This window comes from Schistocerca piceifrons, chromosome 6, assembly GCF_021461385.2.
Source record: "Schistocerca piceifrons isolate TAMUIC-IGC-003096 chromosome 6, iqSchPice1.1, whole genome shotgun sequence".
In the NCBI taxonomy this organism is placed as follows: Eukaryota; Metazoa; Arthropoda; class Insecta; order Orthoptera; family Acrididae; genus Schistocerca; species Schistocerca piceifrons.
The window spans coordinates 513,157,669-513,175,048 of NC_060143.1; the positions used below are offsets into that span (position 1 = coordinate 513,157,669).

The 17,380-nt window shown below is 43.8% G+C and overlaps 1 protein-coding gene across 1 annotated transcript in view; it reads right to left on the reverse strand.

Annotated features, from left to right (window-relative positions):
- Nucleotides 1-3,315: 3,315 nt before the first annotated feature.
- Nucleotides 3,316-17,380, reverse strand: part of LOC124802785 — a 64,027-nt gene continuing 49,962 nt past the window's right edge. Inside the window, exon 3 of the mRNA XM_047263785.1 lies at nt 3,316-3,564. Coding sequence (XP_047119741.1) covers nt 3,471-3,564 — 94 coding nt within the window. The 3' untranslated portion in view covers nt 3,316-3,470. The remainder of the gene's footprint in view (nt 3,565-17,380) is intronic.

Here is a 17,380-nt window from a genome sequence, read left to right on the forward strand (position 1 = left end):
CAACATCTGTCCTTCAAGTGTAACGAGCGAGTAACGGAGTTTACATTTCATACCTGCCACAGCGAATTTGTGTTCGTGGGGTCTCTATTCTAATTCGAACGTTTGACTTACGCTATACGTATTCGTTTCGGAATATCGTTTCTACGTCTTCCGTTAACTATACGTGGTTAACGTTATGAAGACAATTACTAACATTTGTGAAATACAACTTTGTTTGCGGAAAACATAATGATGTTCGACGTCGCCAGTTTTTCCACTACAAACGACTTTCAACAACTTATTAAATGCATAATTGTTGCATCAGATTGCCGGGAATTATATATATATATATATATATATATATATATATATGTGTGTGTGTGTGTGTGTGTGTGTGTGTGTGTGTGTATGTGTGTGTGTGTGTGTATACACAATTGAATTACAAAAAACAAACACTAAAAAAAAAAAAGTCGAATGGTGCGAGATTCGATCCGGCGACCTTCGGATTACAAGCCCGAGCGCTTACCGCTGAACCACGACGCTGTGGAAAATTATTAATCGTAGAGAGTATTTCACCGCAACGGTTTCTTTTAACTGTCGATTTTCTCGACAACGGCTGAGAAGTGCATCTTGGTGCTTTGCCACATTACACCTCTGGCCATGAGCTTTTATCATGCGCCGTATGAATCGAATCTGAATTTCACAATTGGCGGCCTCCCCTTGTAAGCTGCCTGTTGGCGGACAACGACAAAACTATTATCACTACATCTACTAGTCTCCAAGTGGCATATGCTGTCATCGGAGCAAAATCCACGTCGTCTTTCGCGGAGTACTAATTTGTTTTCGGCAGTGTATTTTGCGTTGCTCGATTTCTTTGAAACAGCACTCCAGCATACTGATTATATGAGCTGATGGAACACAATCTGGACGTCATTACTTGTAACGACAGTAAAATATACTCCGTGGTGTGGCGATACTGACATGATTATAAAAATAGAAGATTTCAAGCTTATGGTTGTCCCTGACTAACCCATATCTGTAATGATGAATGATGATGAATCAGACTTAAACAACTGACAGACTTGCAGATCTAAAAATACGTTTAATGTTTCCTTTTTCTCTGTAAGACCATATGCCTCATGTTTTTTTAAGTCATCTACTATACTCCCAGACAGTTACGTAACAGTAAATCTCTTGTAGTTGACATTATGCACAACAACTATGGGAGGACAATACAAAACATCAAACTGACGTAGAACATACTTGTTAAAATCCATACCCAGCACCATGGTACAGCACAGACCTATTACTCTTTTGTTACTGCCACCTTCTCTTAGTAAGCGAAGCTAATTAGGGAAAGTAAATTAAATATTATTTGCTTTAAGTATTTAGTGAACTCTATAACACTATAAGCAGAATATCTGGTAGTGATGATCGGGGCCGTTTCGAGACCATTTTTCCACACACGTGCCTTATCATTAGGCGTCTGACTCCCTCCACCTACCCACCGGTCTCCCTCTTTCCCCTCACGCAATTTCAACCATGTAAATTTTCGCTGCTCTGATACGCACTGTTGTACATGTCTTGCACATGGACTGTCTTGGCGCTTGTGTCAACTTGGCGCACCCCACAGGCACTACTAAATGTTGTATGTCCTGTATGTAAGCCTCTAGCACCACTCTCAACTTGGCGCCGCAAGCGTCAGCTTTTGTCACTTGTGCCTTAAACCAGAACTGGTGACGACACCCTAAATGTTTGAGCCTAGCCTTGGATTCTCATGGAGGTTAAAAAGCTGTAATTTTAAGCTGACCATCACAAAACAGTAGTTAAACATCCTTGCTAGAACTGCACTAAATATTGCATTAACCCTCTCACATTTATAAGCATAGAATGAGATACCATAAATTCCTTCAGTCTCCATGTATACCTGAAAAACAGGCATACACTACAAATTTCTTAAGTGATCGAATAATATATATATTGTATACTCTGGTACAGTGCGTGCTGAAGAGGAAACACCCTTCTTATATCAATCTTTAGAGTATTGCAGTAATAGTTGGGAATAGTGAGTAATGATTTAATAATCTGATTGTGTTAGTTACAGTCTGATTATAGTCAGAGATTCTGCTGTGACTATGAACAGAAAGTTTCTTTCCTTATAAAGTTAATGTTCGAAAATTAATTTTAGCAAGATTCAGCATCTTCAGGTACCACATAATTGTTTCTGTTATCTAATTTCTACTACAGATATCTGCTGTTGACACAGTCTGTGAAAACAGAAGGCAGTCATGCTAAGTCCTGCTGTAAACACGTTCGTGTATGGCTCACTGCATGCAGAATAAACAGATCTGTATCTCCTGCCAGTTCACACTGACCTAATGTTCCAATCTAGTGTAAGTCCTGACACTGTAAATTCATTAGATCCGCCGTGAAAGTATACCATATACAGCTCCTCTAATATTACGCATTCTGAGAAAAGTGATGTTCTTCATTCCATCTTGATCCTTACACTGTAGCTATTAAAACTCAAATATTTGACGTATGTAAGAGGATCCTTCCAAAACAGAAATGGCTTCGTATGTCAGGAGGTTTGATGAGCTATGATATCCGAGTGTATTAAGTTGTTTGAGTTCTTTACCAAGCTAATGGAACATATGATTCTGTTTATGATTAGATGAGATGATTGGTATACAGGCATGTTCAGAATGAAACAGCATCGAACGAGATGAAAGTGTTATGACTCGGAAAACAATCGTTGTGCACCAATATAGGGAAATGAATGACTTCAATTTCTACCATTTTTAACTTGTTGCATATAATGGTACAGATAAAGTATTCACTGGAGTAAGACATCAGGAAATATATTGTCATGTTTTATAATGTAGATTTGGATCTTCTGTTTTTTGGCTTCATGATCTTTGGTTCCTCAACACAGCTGTAAACGAAATAAAATGATTTAGTTGGTGTAGCATGACTATGGTTAAAATGTTGCTATCACCTCTTCACTATATCTTCATTTTGTTTTGGTACTGTGAATGACTTGCCAACTGTATAACAATAACATTAACATATATTAAACAAATAATTTAGAAAGTTTGTTTATTTGATATGTCGTAAGTTACTGATGTGAGGAAAACCCGTTGAAAATTTCTGTGTAGTAGCGAACAGACCAATCAAATAAGCATAAGTATTACATGCTACCCAACTCTAAACTGTGTCTTAAGAGAGCAATTACATTTTTATTTCAGTAAGTAAAGAATGTAATTAAGTATTTTATGTTTCTTTTTTCCTTCATTCAAAAAATGCTGTACGTTTATTGACTGCTATGCACTCATGGAAATGAAAATCCAGCTTTATTTAAATTTTTAGTACACTACAGATAGTAAAAAAGTTACATAAGAAATGTTGGTATTCTAAAACTATTATTTACTACGAATACACATGGCTGTAAGGTCCACCGTGGGAGTAATGTGAGATATCAGTTGCTGCCATCAACATTTTAACTGTGGGCAGCACTGTGGGTATGGCAAGCTGGGATTCGGTGTGTCCAATACACATCCAGCCGCAACACCTATACTACCACATCTGCAACAAAATAACAAATTTTGAAAGAGAATATAATAACCATGACTTAACTACATAAAATATATAAAGCAGTGAATGCTGTAGACCAGCAACTGGAGCTAGAAATGGCAGTGGTGATGTCTTAAAAATAAAAAAAAAAATTAAAAGAAAATATTTTTAATTGTCTAGATCACGTACATTATAAAACAATAACGTGTGATGCCAAGTATCAATTCACTGAGCAAGTATCTTCAGCTCTGAGAACAAACTAAGAACGGAAAACTGCCTTAAGTTAAATTTTACAGACAAAACACGGAACTTATGACAATTTTTAAAGTGGTGAAGTAAATAAGAGTTAATGTACCACTCATGAAAAAATAAATGCCAGCTTGCAGCGTACTGTAAACCCTGCATCCTATATGTCGTTGGTTCTACTTAAGAGATTGGAAATGACCGTCAGATAAGCGTGGACTATATATAAATTAACAAAGTTACATCAAACAGGTTGTGTAAAACGTGCCATCTCCATGTGTGTGACACTTTCAATTTAAAACGGAATAACCAGCAACCTAAAACCAACTATTTCAAAACCTTTAATAACAAGAGAAACAAACAAAAATTTGTTCTAATCTGACAATGACTACAAAGATAAAAAAACGGTAGTGTACAAAAAGCAACCCACCATGTCTAATTAGATTGCAGTCAATCAAAACTGGTGTCAAGTTTTTACAAATCTAACCAGATAATAAACTGAGGTAGCACGAGAACATGAGTACATACGTTACCCAAAAAGCTCAGTTCTGCCTGCTTTGCACTTACAAATCTTTCTCACTGTGTGAAATTGCAAACAGTATTCCTGGCATGTGTAATGATAGCTGAACACCTTGAAAGTATCTTTAGGGACCTAGTGATTCTCATACTTGAGTGGCAACACATTTACTCCTAATAGTATTTATACTAAATACTGAGTGGATTTAGCGCGAACTATGAAATGCACAAGCACAATACCAGAATTGGACGCTTTATCCATTATTCTCATTGGGTTGACTGTTATGGATGTGTTGTACCCTCCATATCAGTGTACTTGTATCATCATCCAATGTCACTGGCCTTGAAAAGTCATCCACAGTCTTTGAGAAACAATTCACGAGAATGTAGGTCAAGAACAGGAGTGCGCCAAGCATCATACTCTGTGAGGAAACCATTTCCGAAGTTAGTTTTTCTTCTGGATCCTGTTTCTGTTCTGAAGCTACAAGCCCATCAATGCAAGGGAAACGTCTTCGATGCTGTACCATTTTAGAATTTTATGACGTTCGCAATTGAAGGGTTTGGTAGCATCATTGAAATGCCAACAGGATATTTTTTCTTCTTTAATTTAGCTTAGTTTCAAGACAATTGAGAGATATTTACTGTGAGACATATGCCACTGACAAACTGCCTACTGACTTCTTTCTCGGGTTCTTCGGCGGACGTTAGTCACATGATTTTTCTGACGTTTTGCCAGCACGGGAGGCTGGCATTGTCGAAGTTTCACCCTCCATTTCTGGTGGTGGACTGGAACCGGGCTTGCGGCCGCAGACTATATGTACCTGGCGCGCCCACGTCCAATGGCTTCTCCGCAGTCATTTCCGGTGCGGTTCTCCTCTTGCTGTTGCGACGGTCGTTCGCTGCACCACGGGAATCCAGGACCCGTGTGCCTTGAGACTTTCTTCTCTGTTGTTGAAGCTGTACTCGTGTTTATGTATTTCTACAGCTTCTCTGAGCAACGGATGTGTTAGTTCTTCTCTACAGCCACAACTTCCTTGGCGGCGGATTTTACTACGTGGTCCTTCTCACACAGCGCGTGCTCTGCCACAGCCGATTTCTCCACCTGACCCAACTTGCAATGCTGCTTATGATTTGTGATCCTGGTGTTAATTGATCGTCCAGTCATTCCGACATAAACTTATCCATATGTGCATGGTATGCAGTATATTCCCGACATTGCAAGTGGGTCCCTTTTCTCCTCTGCCGATCTGAGACACTCACCTTCATTATCGGTTTGAAATAGTCTTTACGCCGTGTTTGCGCCATATACGGCCGATTCTGTCTGTCTTTCTTTTTCTAATTTGTCATTTCGCCGAGAGTTTGGTTCTGTTGTATTTCTAATATAACTTGTGGAGTACCCATTGCTCCTCAGAACGCTTTCCAAGTGTTGTGTTTCGCGGCTGAAGTGCAGTGGCTCACATTTTCGTCTTGCTCGCGTTACGAACGTATTAATAATGCCATTTTTCTGGCTCGGTTATTGATTTGAAAGTTTGTGCAGGTATCTGTCTGTGTGTGTCGGTTTTCGGTGCACACCGTGTCTCAGGCTTTCACCATCCTTTGTGACCAGCACATCTAGAAATGGCAGTTCTTTGCCCTTTTCTACTTCCATGGTCAATTTTGATTTGGCATGGAGGCAGTTCAAATTTCTTAGGAAGTCAGCGAGCTTTTCTTCACCATGGCTCCACACGACGAAGGTATCATGGACGTATCTGTACCACACCTTAGGTTTACAAGGTACCAAATCCAGTGCCTATGCTTCGAAATGTTGCACTAGGAAACTGGCCACCACTGGACTAAGATGACTGCTCATGGCGACGTCTTCCAAGTGTTTGTGGAAGTTAATATTCTACTTGAAATAGCTCGTGGTGAGACATGCATGAAAGAGCTTCGCGATATCTTGCGGGAAAATGAACCGATGTACTCCAGAGAGTCACTGAGCGGCACTTTCGTAAACAAAGAAACAACACCAAAGCTGACCAGCATGTCGTTTGGTGCAGGTTTGAATTCCTTCAGTTTCTCAATGAAATGTCCTGAGTCATTTATGCATGCGCCAGTATTCCCCACCTACTGCTGGAACAGAGAGGCCAAGTGTTCTGACGGTTTATACATCGGTGAGCCAGGAGCGCTAACAATCGTTCTTAGTGGAGCGCTATTCTTATGCATCTTAGGTAATCCACACAGCCGAGGTGGTTGGGCTTCTGTGTTGCCCAGGTTCCTCAGTATGTCCGCAGGCAGACAAGACACCTTGATTAACCGATTCGTATCCCTTGCGATACGCTGTGGAGGATTTGTCCTTAGTTTTCGGCACGTCGTCGGATCTAATAGGTCCCGGATGTTCTGCTCATAATCTTCCGTCTTAATTACGACGGTGGCATTTTCCTTATCAGCAGGCAGTACCACATCCTCTTGTCGGCGTTAAGATCCTTGATAGCTTGTACCTCTTGTTTCTTCAGGTTCCAAGCCGGTGATTTTGCTCGGCGCAGTATTCTGGCTGTTTCAGTGCATATTTCCTCTGCTCTTTCACAAGGAAGGCCCCGAATGGCAGCTTCGGTTTTAGCAATGATGTCCTTGATAGGTACAGTTCTCGGGATGACAACGAAATTACCTCCTTTTCGAAGCACGGATACTTCCTCTTCGGTCAGTTGTCGTTCAGTGAGGTTGACCACTGTGCGTGACATGTTGGGAATCGCCTTGTCAGTCTGCTGCCGGCATCTTGCAAGTTTCTTCTTCTGCTGCTCAGTGCAACGCTCGAGTTCGTTCTGCATAGCCGCGCGGGATTAGCCGAACGGTCTTGGGCGCTGCAGTCATGGACTGTGTGGCTGGTCCCGGCGGAGGTTCGAGTCCTCCCTCGGGCATGGGTGTGTGTGTTTGTCCTTAGGATAATTTAGGTTAAGTAGTGTGTAAGCTTAGGGCCTGATGATATTAGCAGTTAAGTGCCATAAGATTTCACACACATTTGAAGATTTCGTTCTGCATGCTCCTGTGGGTGATGCTGTCGATTTTGTCCCAGTCGTCTCGATGCATGATGCTGCATAGTTGATAGAAAATGTCCAAAAGTTCCTGATCCGTTCTTGCCAAGTCTCTCCGTGTTGTATGAATTCGCTCACGAAGAAAAGCTCGTTCATTCTGTAGTAGATACGATGTGTTTGATCGGTAGTGAATAGGCGCTTAGGTTTGAAGAACTTCGGTGTAGCACCTTCATCCCGGCATCACGACAGAAAGGCGAGAGAGAGGACATCAATCGCGCTTCCTTCCTCCGTCGTTGATCAAGGCGTCGGTACAATCTGCAAATTTCCTCCCCGTAGCGGCGAAATACAAAAATTGTTAAGGCTTCCATGGCCGCTTGTTGACAAACTGCCTGCTGGCTTTTGTCTCGGATTCTTCGGCCGACGTCGCAGGTAGCAAGAGAGCCGTACCGGAAATGACCGCGGAGAAGCCCTTGGACATTGGCGTGCCATGTACGGTATGGTTTGTGGCCTCGAGCTCGGCTCCAGTTAACCACCAGCAATGGAGGGTGAAACTTTGAAAATGCAAGCCACTTCTTCTTCTTCTTCTTCTTCTTCTTCTTTATCGTCGCCTTGTCCCACGTCACGTAGGGTCGGCGTTGCTCTTCTGGATCCTTCTTCTCCATAGTACTCTATCCGTTGCCTCTTCCTTCTTCCATCCTTTCTCCCTTAGGTCCCGGATATCTTATCCTTCCACCTCATCTTCGGTCTTCCTCTCCTTCTCGCTCCTTCAGTCTTTATATCTTCAACTCTGTTTCCGATATACTCTTCCCCTTTTCTCTGTAAGTGTCCGTACCACCTTAGTCTGCTCTCTTGTATGCCCTTCCTGCCGCCAACCCCCTTCCCTTGTTAGAGGGGCGGAGGCTTGTTAGTTTTGGTCCGCCCTGGGTATTTTATTTCCCCAGTACCCACCATATCTGGTGAGCGTTTCCCTATCCGCCACCCGGGGAGGCGCCCGATGGGAGACTAGCAAATCCACACGGGCTTGAAAATACCAACCACTCATGCTGGTGAAACTTGGGAAAAATCATCAGACCAACGTCGGCCGAAGAACCCGAGACAGAAGCTAGCAGGCAGTTTCTCAATAAGCGGCCACGAATGCCTTAACAGCTTTTACATTTAACACTATTAGTTTTTATTCTTATGAGCTAAACTGAACAACAGCGTGGTAATAGTTATACCAGGTAAGCAGGATCCTATTGAGTTCTAAGGTCTCCCAAGCATGGAGTGCGCAATATGAGAAACAGCATAATAACTCCACGTGATATTTCATTTATGTTTTCCCTAAAACATTTCTGGCAAGTATTGCAGCAATTTGTTTAACAAGACCAATGCTGATACCTTTCCTCCCTTCCTCCTTTTGTAAAGTTACCCGTAAATTAGGCGAGCTAAACAACACCCCAGTACCGGTAAGAGATGAATTTGCTTGCACGCCTGAGCGCTGGTGGACAGCCCCAGGATCTCAAAGTGGCCGGCCGGTGTGGCCGAACGGTTCTAGGCGCTTCAGTCTGGAACCACGCGACGGCTACGGTCGCAGGTTCGAATCCTGCCTCGGGCATGGACGTGTGTGCTGTCCTTAGGTTAGTTAGGTTTAAGTAGTTCTAAGTTCTAAGGGACTGATGACCTGAGATGTTCGGTCCCACAGTGCTCAGAGCCATTTGAACCATTTTTGATCTCAAAGTGCCGCAGCTGGTCGAGAGGCAGCCGCCATTGCTGGCGAGCACATGTGTGGTGGGCGCAAAGGCTTCTTCGGAAATGAGGAAAATCCCGTTTCGACAACGCATCGATCGCTTAGGGGGACCGGCTAATCTCACAGCAATGGTGGGCTGAGACAAATTGAATGATTTCCTCTTACAGCTCTTTGACAATCTACAATAACTCACAGTCAAATAGTAGTGAAAATCTTAATATATCTTCGATCTCAGAAAAAATGAGGCACATCCAATGACACAACAGTATTTCAATATCTTTAAAACTACAGAAACTAATGTTTCACAGCGAATAAACATTTTCACAATGAACTTCCGATCAACAATTTTAATCGCTTCATGCAATAACAACAAACGATATATTAGATGATATCATTGGACGGCAGCTATCATACCTGAAAGCCACTCACCTGTATCTATTTTGTATATGGACTTATGACGTCTTTTATAAGTTGTTTGTTACGCAAATGTTTGTCAGAACATTGTACCCTCCACATTACACAGCAAATGAGACAGCAAGAATACCTCACATTTTGTCGTACTTGCGAATTTATTTAATGTATTTTGCCAGTAACTTCATTTAAATCTTGATTGCAGTTAATATTAAAAGAACTGTGCTGATTTAAAAATGGCCAGTCCTGTGTGCAAGTCGACACCACAATTGAACAGAGATCCAAAAGGCACTTGTGTCAAGCACGCCTAACAGTACAGAAAGACAATCTGTTGTCATTTATTGTGAGCACCTTTTTACAAGAATAGTGGCTTATTTATTAATGGAGAAATCTTGACTTATAATTACTATAAATTATCTGAGTGTGACAGAATGTTTATAAAAGTCCTTAATTTAAATGTTGCTGTCATGCGTTAGTTTAGTCCGGGAAGTGGTCAGCTTGAATCAAAAGAGACTTCTGGCGTACCCCAATGTAGTGTTATAGGCCATTTGCTGTTCCTTTTCTATATAAACGATTTGGGAGACAAACTGAGCAGCCGTCTTAGGTTGTTCGCAGATGACGCTGTCGTTTATGGACAAGTAAAGTCATCAGAAGATCAAAGCAAATTGCAAAACGATTTAGAAAATATTTCTTTATGGTGTGAAAATTTGCAATTGACTCTAAATAGCCGGCCGGCGTGGCCGAGTTATTCTAGGCGCTTCAGTCTGGAATCGCGCGACCGCTACGTTTCGAATCCTGCCTCGGGCATGGATGTGTGTGATTTCCTTAGGTTAGTTAGGTTTAAGTAGTTCTAAGTTCTAGGGGACTGATGACCTCAGATGTCCTATAGTGCTCAGAGCCATTTGAACCATTTTTTGATCCTAAATAACGAAAAGAGTGAGGTCATGCACATGAATGCTACAAGGAATCCGTTAAACTTCGGTTACACGATAAATCAGTCAAATGTAAAGGTCGTAAATTCAACTAAATACCTAGGAATGACAATTACGAACTTAAATTGAAAGGAACACATAGAAAATGTTGTGGGAAATGCTTACCTATGACTGCATTTTATTGGCAGAACACTCAGAAAATGTAACAGATCTACTAAAGAGACTGTCTACAGTACGCTTGTTCGTCCTGTTTGAGAATACTGCAGACTGGTGTGGTCCTTACCAGATAGAACTGACACAGTACATTGTAAAAGTTCAAAGAAGAGCAGCACTTTTTGTATTATCGCGAAGTAGGGGAGAAAGTGTCCCTGAAATGATACAGGATTTGGGATGGATATCATTGAAACACAGACGTTTTTCGTTGCGGAGGGATCTTCTCAAGAAATTCCAATCACCAACTTTCCCCTGTGAATGAGAAAATATTTTGTTGATGCCGACCTGCATAGGGAGAATCGATCACCATGATAAATTAAGGGAAATCAGAGCTCGCACGGTTAGATATAGATGTTCGTTCTTCCAGCTCGCTGTACGAGATTGGAATAACAGAGAATTGTGACGGTAGTTCGATAAACCGTCTGCCATTCAATTGAATGTAATTTGCGGAGTATCCTTGTAGATGTAGAAATCGAGTCTGTAGAACTTTTTTTTTTTGCTCATCAGTCTACTGACTGGTTTGATGCGGCCCACCACGAATTCCTTTCCTGTGCTAACCTCTTCATCTCAGAGTAGCACTTGCAACCTACGTCCTCAATTATTTGCATGACGTATTCCAATCTCTGTCTTCCTCTACAGTTTTTTGCCCTCTACAGCTCCCTCTAGTACCATGGAACTCATTCCCTCATGTCTTAGCAGATGTCCTATCATCCTGTCCCTTCTCCTTATCAGTGTTTTCCACATATTCTTTTCCTCTCCGATTCTGCGTAGAACCTCCTCATTCCTTACCTTATCAGTCCACCTAATTTTCAACATTCGTATATAGCACCACATCTCAAATGCTTCGATTCTCTTCTGTTCTGGTTTTCCCACAGTCCATGTTTCACTACCATACAATGCTGTACTCCAGACGTACATCCTCAGAAATTTCTTCCTCAAATTAAGGCCGGTATTTGATATTAGTAAACTTCTCTGGGCCAGAAATGCCTTTTTTGCCATAGCGAGTCTGCTTTTGGTGTCCTCCTTGCTCCGTCCGTCATTGGTTATTTTACTGCCTAGGTAGCAGAATTCCTTAACTTCATTGACTTCGTGACCATCAATCCTGATGTTAAGTTTCTCGTTGTTCTCATTTCTACTACTTCTTATTACCTTCGTCTTTCTCCGATTTACTCTCAAACCATACTGTGTACTCATTAGACTGTTCATTCCGTTCAGCAGATCACTTAATTCTTCTTCACTTTCACTCAGGATAGCAATGTCATCAGCGAATCGTATCATTGATATCCTTTCACCTTGTATTTTAATTCCACTCCTGAACCTTTCTTTTATGTACATCATTGCTTCCTCGATGTACAGATTGAAGAGTAGTGGCGAAAGGCTACAGCCTTGTCTTACACCCTTCTTAATACGAGCACTTCGTTCTTGATCGTCCACTCTTATTATTCCCTCTTGGTTGTTATACATAATGTATATGACCCGTCTCTCCCTATAGCTTACCCCTACTTTTTTCAGAATCTCGAACAGCTTGCACCATTTTATATTGTCGAACGCTTTTTCCAGGTCGACAAATCCTATGAAAGTGTCTTGATTTTTCTTTAGCCTTGCTTCCATTATTAGCCGTAACGTCAGAATTTTCCTAAAGCCAAACTGATCGTCATCTAGCGCATTCTCAATTTTCTTTTCCATTCTTATGTATATTATTCTTGTAAGCAGCTTCGATGCATGAGCTGTTAAGCTGATTGTGCGATAATTCTTGCACTTGTCAGCTCTTGCCGTCTTCGGAATTGTGTGGATGATGCTTTTCCGAAAGTCAGATGGTATGTCGCCAGACACATATATTCTACACACCAACGTGAATAGTCGTTTTGTTGCCACTTCCCCCCATGATTTTAGAAATTCTGATGGAATGTTATCTATACCTTCTGCCTTATTTGACCGTAAGTCCTCCAAAGCTCTTTTAAATTCCGATTCTAATACTGGATCCCCTATCTCTTCTAAATCGACTCCTGTTTCTTCTTCCATCACATCACACAAATCTTCACCCTCATAGTGGCTTTCAATGTATTCTTTCCACCTATCTGCTCTCTCCTCTGCATTTAACAGTGGGATTCCCGTTGCACTCTTAATGTTACCACCGTTGCTTTTAATGTCACCAAAGGTTGTTTTGACTATCCTGTATGCTGAGTCTGTCCTTCCGACAATCATGTCTTTTTCGATGTCTTCACATTTTTCTGCAGCCATTTCGTTTCAGCTTCCCTGCACTTCCTATTTATTTCATTCCTCAGCGACTTGTATTTCTGTATTCCTGATTTTCCCGGAACATGTTTGTACTTCCTCCTTTCATCAATCAACTGAAGTATTTCTTCTGTTACCCATGGTTTCTTCGCAGCTACCTTCTTTGAACCTATGTTTTCCTTCCCAACATCTGTGATGGCCCTTTTTAGAGATGTCCATTCCTCTTCAACTGTACTGCCTACTGCGCTATTCCTTATTGCTGCATCTATAGCGTTAGAGAACTTCAAACGTATCTCGTCATTCCTTAGTACTTCCGTATCCCACTTCTTTGCGCATTGATTCTTCCTGACTAATGTCTTGAACTTCAGCCTACTCCTCCTCTTGTGATTCTTGAACAGGGTATTCGCTATTACTAGCTGAAACTTGTTACAGAACTCAATTAGTCTTTCTCCTCTTTTATTCCTCGTCCCAAGCCCATGTTCTCCTGTAACCTTTTCTTCCACTCCTTCCCCTACAATTGCATTCCAGTCGCCCATGACTATTAGATTTTCGTCCCCCTTTACATACTGCATTACCGTTTCAATATCCTCATACACTTTCTCTATCTGTTCATCTTCAGCTTGCGACGTCGGCATGTATACCTGAACTATCGTTGTCGGTGTTGGTCTGATGTCGATTCTGATTAGAACAACCCGGTCACTGAACTGTTCACAGTAACACACCCTCTGCCCTACCTTCCTATTCATAACGAATCCTACACCTGTTATACCATTTTCTGCTGCTGTTGATATTACCCGATACTCATCTGACCAGAAATCCTTGTCTTCTTTCCACTTCACTTCACTGACCCCTACTATATCTAGATTGAGCCTTTGGATTTCCCTTTTCAGATTTTCTAGTTTCCCTACCACGTTCAAGCTTCTGACATTCCACGCCCCGACTCGTAGAACGTTATCCTTTCGTTGATTATTCAATCTTTTTCTCATGGTAACCTCCCCCTTGGCAGTCCCCTCCCGGAGATCCGAATGGGGGACTATTCCGGAATCTTTTGCCAATGGAGAGGTCTTCATGACACTTCTTCAATTACAGGCCACATGTCCTGTGGATACACGTTACGTGTCTTTAATGCAGTGGTTTCCATTGCCTTCTGCATCCTCATGTCGTTGATCATCGCTGATTCTTCCGCCTTTAGGGGCAATTTCCCACCCCTAGGACAAGAGAGTGCCCTGACCCTCTATCCGCTCCTCCGCCCTCTTTGACAAGGCCGTTGGCAGAATGAGGCTGACTTCTTATGCCGGAAGTCTTCAGCCGCCAACGCTGATTATTTATCAAAATTTAGGCAGTGGCGGGGATGGAACCCGGGACCGAAGACGTTTTGATTATGAATCAAAGACGCTACCTCATTTTTTTTACCAGGAACAGGGTAAATGAACAAAAGATCTTTATTGGTACAAACTTAAATACAACAGAAATGTCATCCTTCCGGCGAAAATAACACAAGACAATTACACTCGTACAAGGCGAGCAATTTGTTTTTTATGAACAAGGTGTAGGGAAAGAAAAAAAAAGAATAATAATATTGATGCAAGTTAAAAGGTGTGAAGCAATATACAGTGGAGTGAGGGGAAAACTAGTGCCGGCCGCGGTGGTCTAGCGGTTCAGGCGCTCAGTCCGGAACCGCGCGACTGCTACGGTCACAGGTTCGAATCCTGCCTCGGGCATGGATGTGTGTGATGTCCTTAGGTTAGTTAGGTTTAAGTAGTTCTAAGTTCTAGGGGACTGATGACCACAGATGTTAAGTCCCATAGTGCTCAGAGCCATTTGACCCATTTTGAAAAACTAGTGTTTTCTGGCGTAGTGCATAAAAGAAAGGAGGCGCGTGTCCATGTGCCTACTCCACTGTGGGTTACAATGTAGAAAGTAGCTTGGGGGGTCTCAGATGTCAGCAGGGGGGGCGGGCGTGTTGTCAGTGTGGGGCACCATCCAACTGAGCGGGGGTGACGTAAAGATCGCATGTAGGTAGTTGGCGAAGATGGCGCGGTAGCGCTGTCGGTGTTCGACTTCACTGTGGGCGGTTTGTAAGTACTGCCACAAATCAAGGCGAGATTTGTCGCCATCATTATACATGTAGGTGATCGTCCATCCCTTGACCCATACAATCGCATGATTTTTGGTGGCGGGGAAATAAGTATTCTGAGGATGGATAAAAGTCCGTGGGTCAATCGAGTCCGGCGGAATGCGGAGGTAACAGGCAACGAACTGTCGGGCAAGTTTCCAGACGTCACTGGTGGCAGCACAAGTCAGTTGATGGACATCGTCATCCACGAGGTGGCAAATGGAACAAAGTGGAGAGTCCTTTAGTCCGATGGCGTGAAGACGATGATTTGTGGCGAATTTTTCATTTGCGACTTGGTACCATGTTGCCCGGACGCTGGAGGGAAGAAAAGGCTCGTGGATGTGACGCCAAACCGTGGGCCACCGCGTGGACGGATGTCTCAGTTCGATATTGTTGCTGGATATGGAACGAAGGAGTGGGGTGTAAAAATATTTAGGTCGAGGAGAACGCGTGGTCGGTAAGTGTGTGTGAGCATAACTGAAGTCGACGATGAAATCAGAAATGTGCGTCAGCTGGTGCGTGATGTGTCCGACTGGTACTGGTGGTGTTATGGTCGCGGGCACAAGAATTTCCAGCAAGCTGCGCGTAAGGGAGGTGCCCCCGTGCCACTGCTTGTGCGTGGTGGACATGTACAAGGACGCCGCGCGGAGTCGCACATTGACAAGGCCGTGGCTCGCGGGGGAAGGGTGAGCGTGTCGTAGCGGACCTTAAAGAGCGTACCGGCCGTAAGGAAGTATCCGAAGGCAGCCTGGAGGCTGCGGCCAATAGTTGATGGCAGCGGGAGGACCTGTGCAATATGGACATGTTGATTGAGGTATTGGACACGTTGTAAAGAATCGAGTCGTCGGAGAAGATTTTGTCGCACCGTCGTGCGGATGGTTTGGAGTGCACGCCGAAAATTGATGGCAGCGGAGCGGTGCACGGTGGAGGTGAAAATGATACCAAGGTATCGTAGTTTTTGTACACACGGGAGAGGTGCTAAGTCGTCGTGTGAGAGGCCGCGTCCAATGGGCATCGCCGCGGATTTAGCCACATTCATGTTACTGCCCGCTGCAGTGCCGTACGTTGATATCAAATCAAGTACCGTGTGCGTTTCACTCCGTGAGCGGATCAAGAGGAGGAGGTCGTCCGCATACGCACGACATCGAAAACTGTGCTGTCGCAAAGTGAGACCAGAAAGGTGGCGCGTCAGACTCCCGATGAGTGGCTCCAGGCTTATGGCATAGAGTAGGGTCGAAAGTGGGCAGCCTTGCCGTACGGAACGCCGGATCGCCACTGGTCCCGCCACACGGCCATTAACCTGAATCAGCGATTCGGCGGTGCCGTACAGGCGCCGGATCACGTCGATAAAGGCTGGTGGGAAACCTATGCGGTTCATCACTGAGAACAGAAAAAGATGCCGCACTTTGTCGAATGCGCTGTCAAAATCAATGGCAACCACTGTGGCGCGGAGTCTGCACGCCGCTGTCAGTGCAATTAAATCGCGACATTCTCCTGTGGCCGTGTGTATATTAACTGAGCCGCCCGGAGTTGTCTGTTCCGGGGATAGAACGCTAGGCAGGACCTTGCGGCATCGCGTTGCCAGTAGGCGTGTAAAAATTTTACAGTCTGCGTTAAGCAGAGTCATGGGACGGTAATGTGCAGTCGTCACACCTGGTGTCGGTTTGTGGATGGGTATAATAATTCCCGTGACGAAGGACGGCGGTACGGCGTCAGCAGTTCATGAAACATCGTTGTCCACCGTGACGCCATTAGTGTGAAGAAAGCGCGATAAAATTCTATCGGCAATCCGTCGACACCAGGTGACTTATTCAGAGCACCTTTTTTGATTGGTTGGTTGGTTGGTTGTTTTGGGGAAAGAGACCAGACAGCGAGGTCATCGGTCTCATCGGTTTAGGGAAGGACGGGGAAGGAAGTCGGCCCTGCCCTTTGAGAGGAACCATCCCGGCATTTGCCTGGAGCGATTTAGGGAAATCACGGAAAACCTAAATCAGGATGGCCGGACGTGGGATTGAACCGTCGTCCTCCCGAATGCGAGTCCAGTGTCTAACCACTGCGCCACCTCGCTCGGTTTTTTTTGATTGCATCGTGGATTTCGTCACGCGTAATGGGCTCCATCAGCTCGTCCGCTTCGTCGCTGGTGAGGCTGCGAGTTACGTGTGGTAACACAGACTCCTCTGCGTGGTTGTTGGTAGTCTCCTCCTGGTACATTGTGCGGTAGTGGTCGACAAAGGCACTGACGATTTCGGCCTGGCAAGTGACGTGCTGGCCGCGACAGGTGGTGATCTCGGTGATGAGTTGTTGTCGTCGATGTTTCCTATCGGAGGCAATATGATGCATGGTCGGATGTTCTTGTTCCGCCGAATCTTGACATCGGGTTCGCACCACAGCCCTCTGCAGTCTACGGCGTGTCAAAGTTACAATTTGC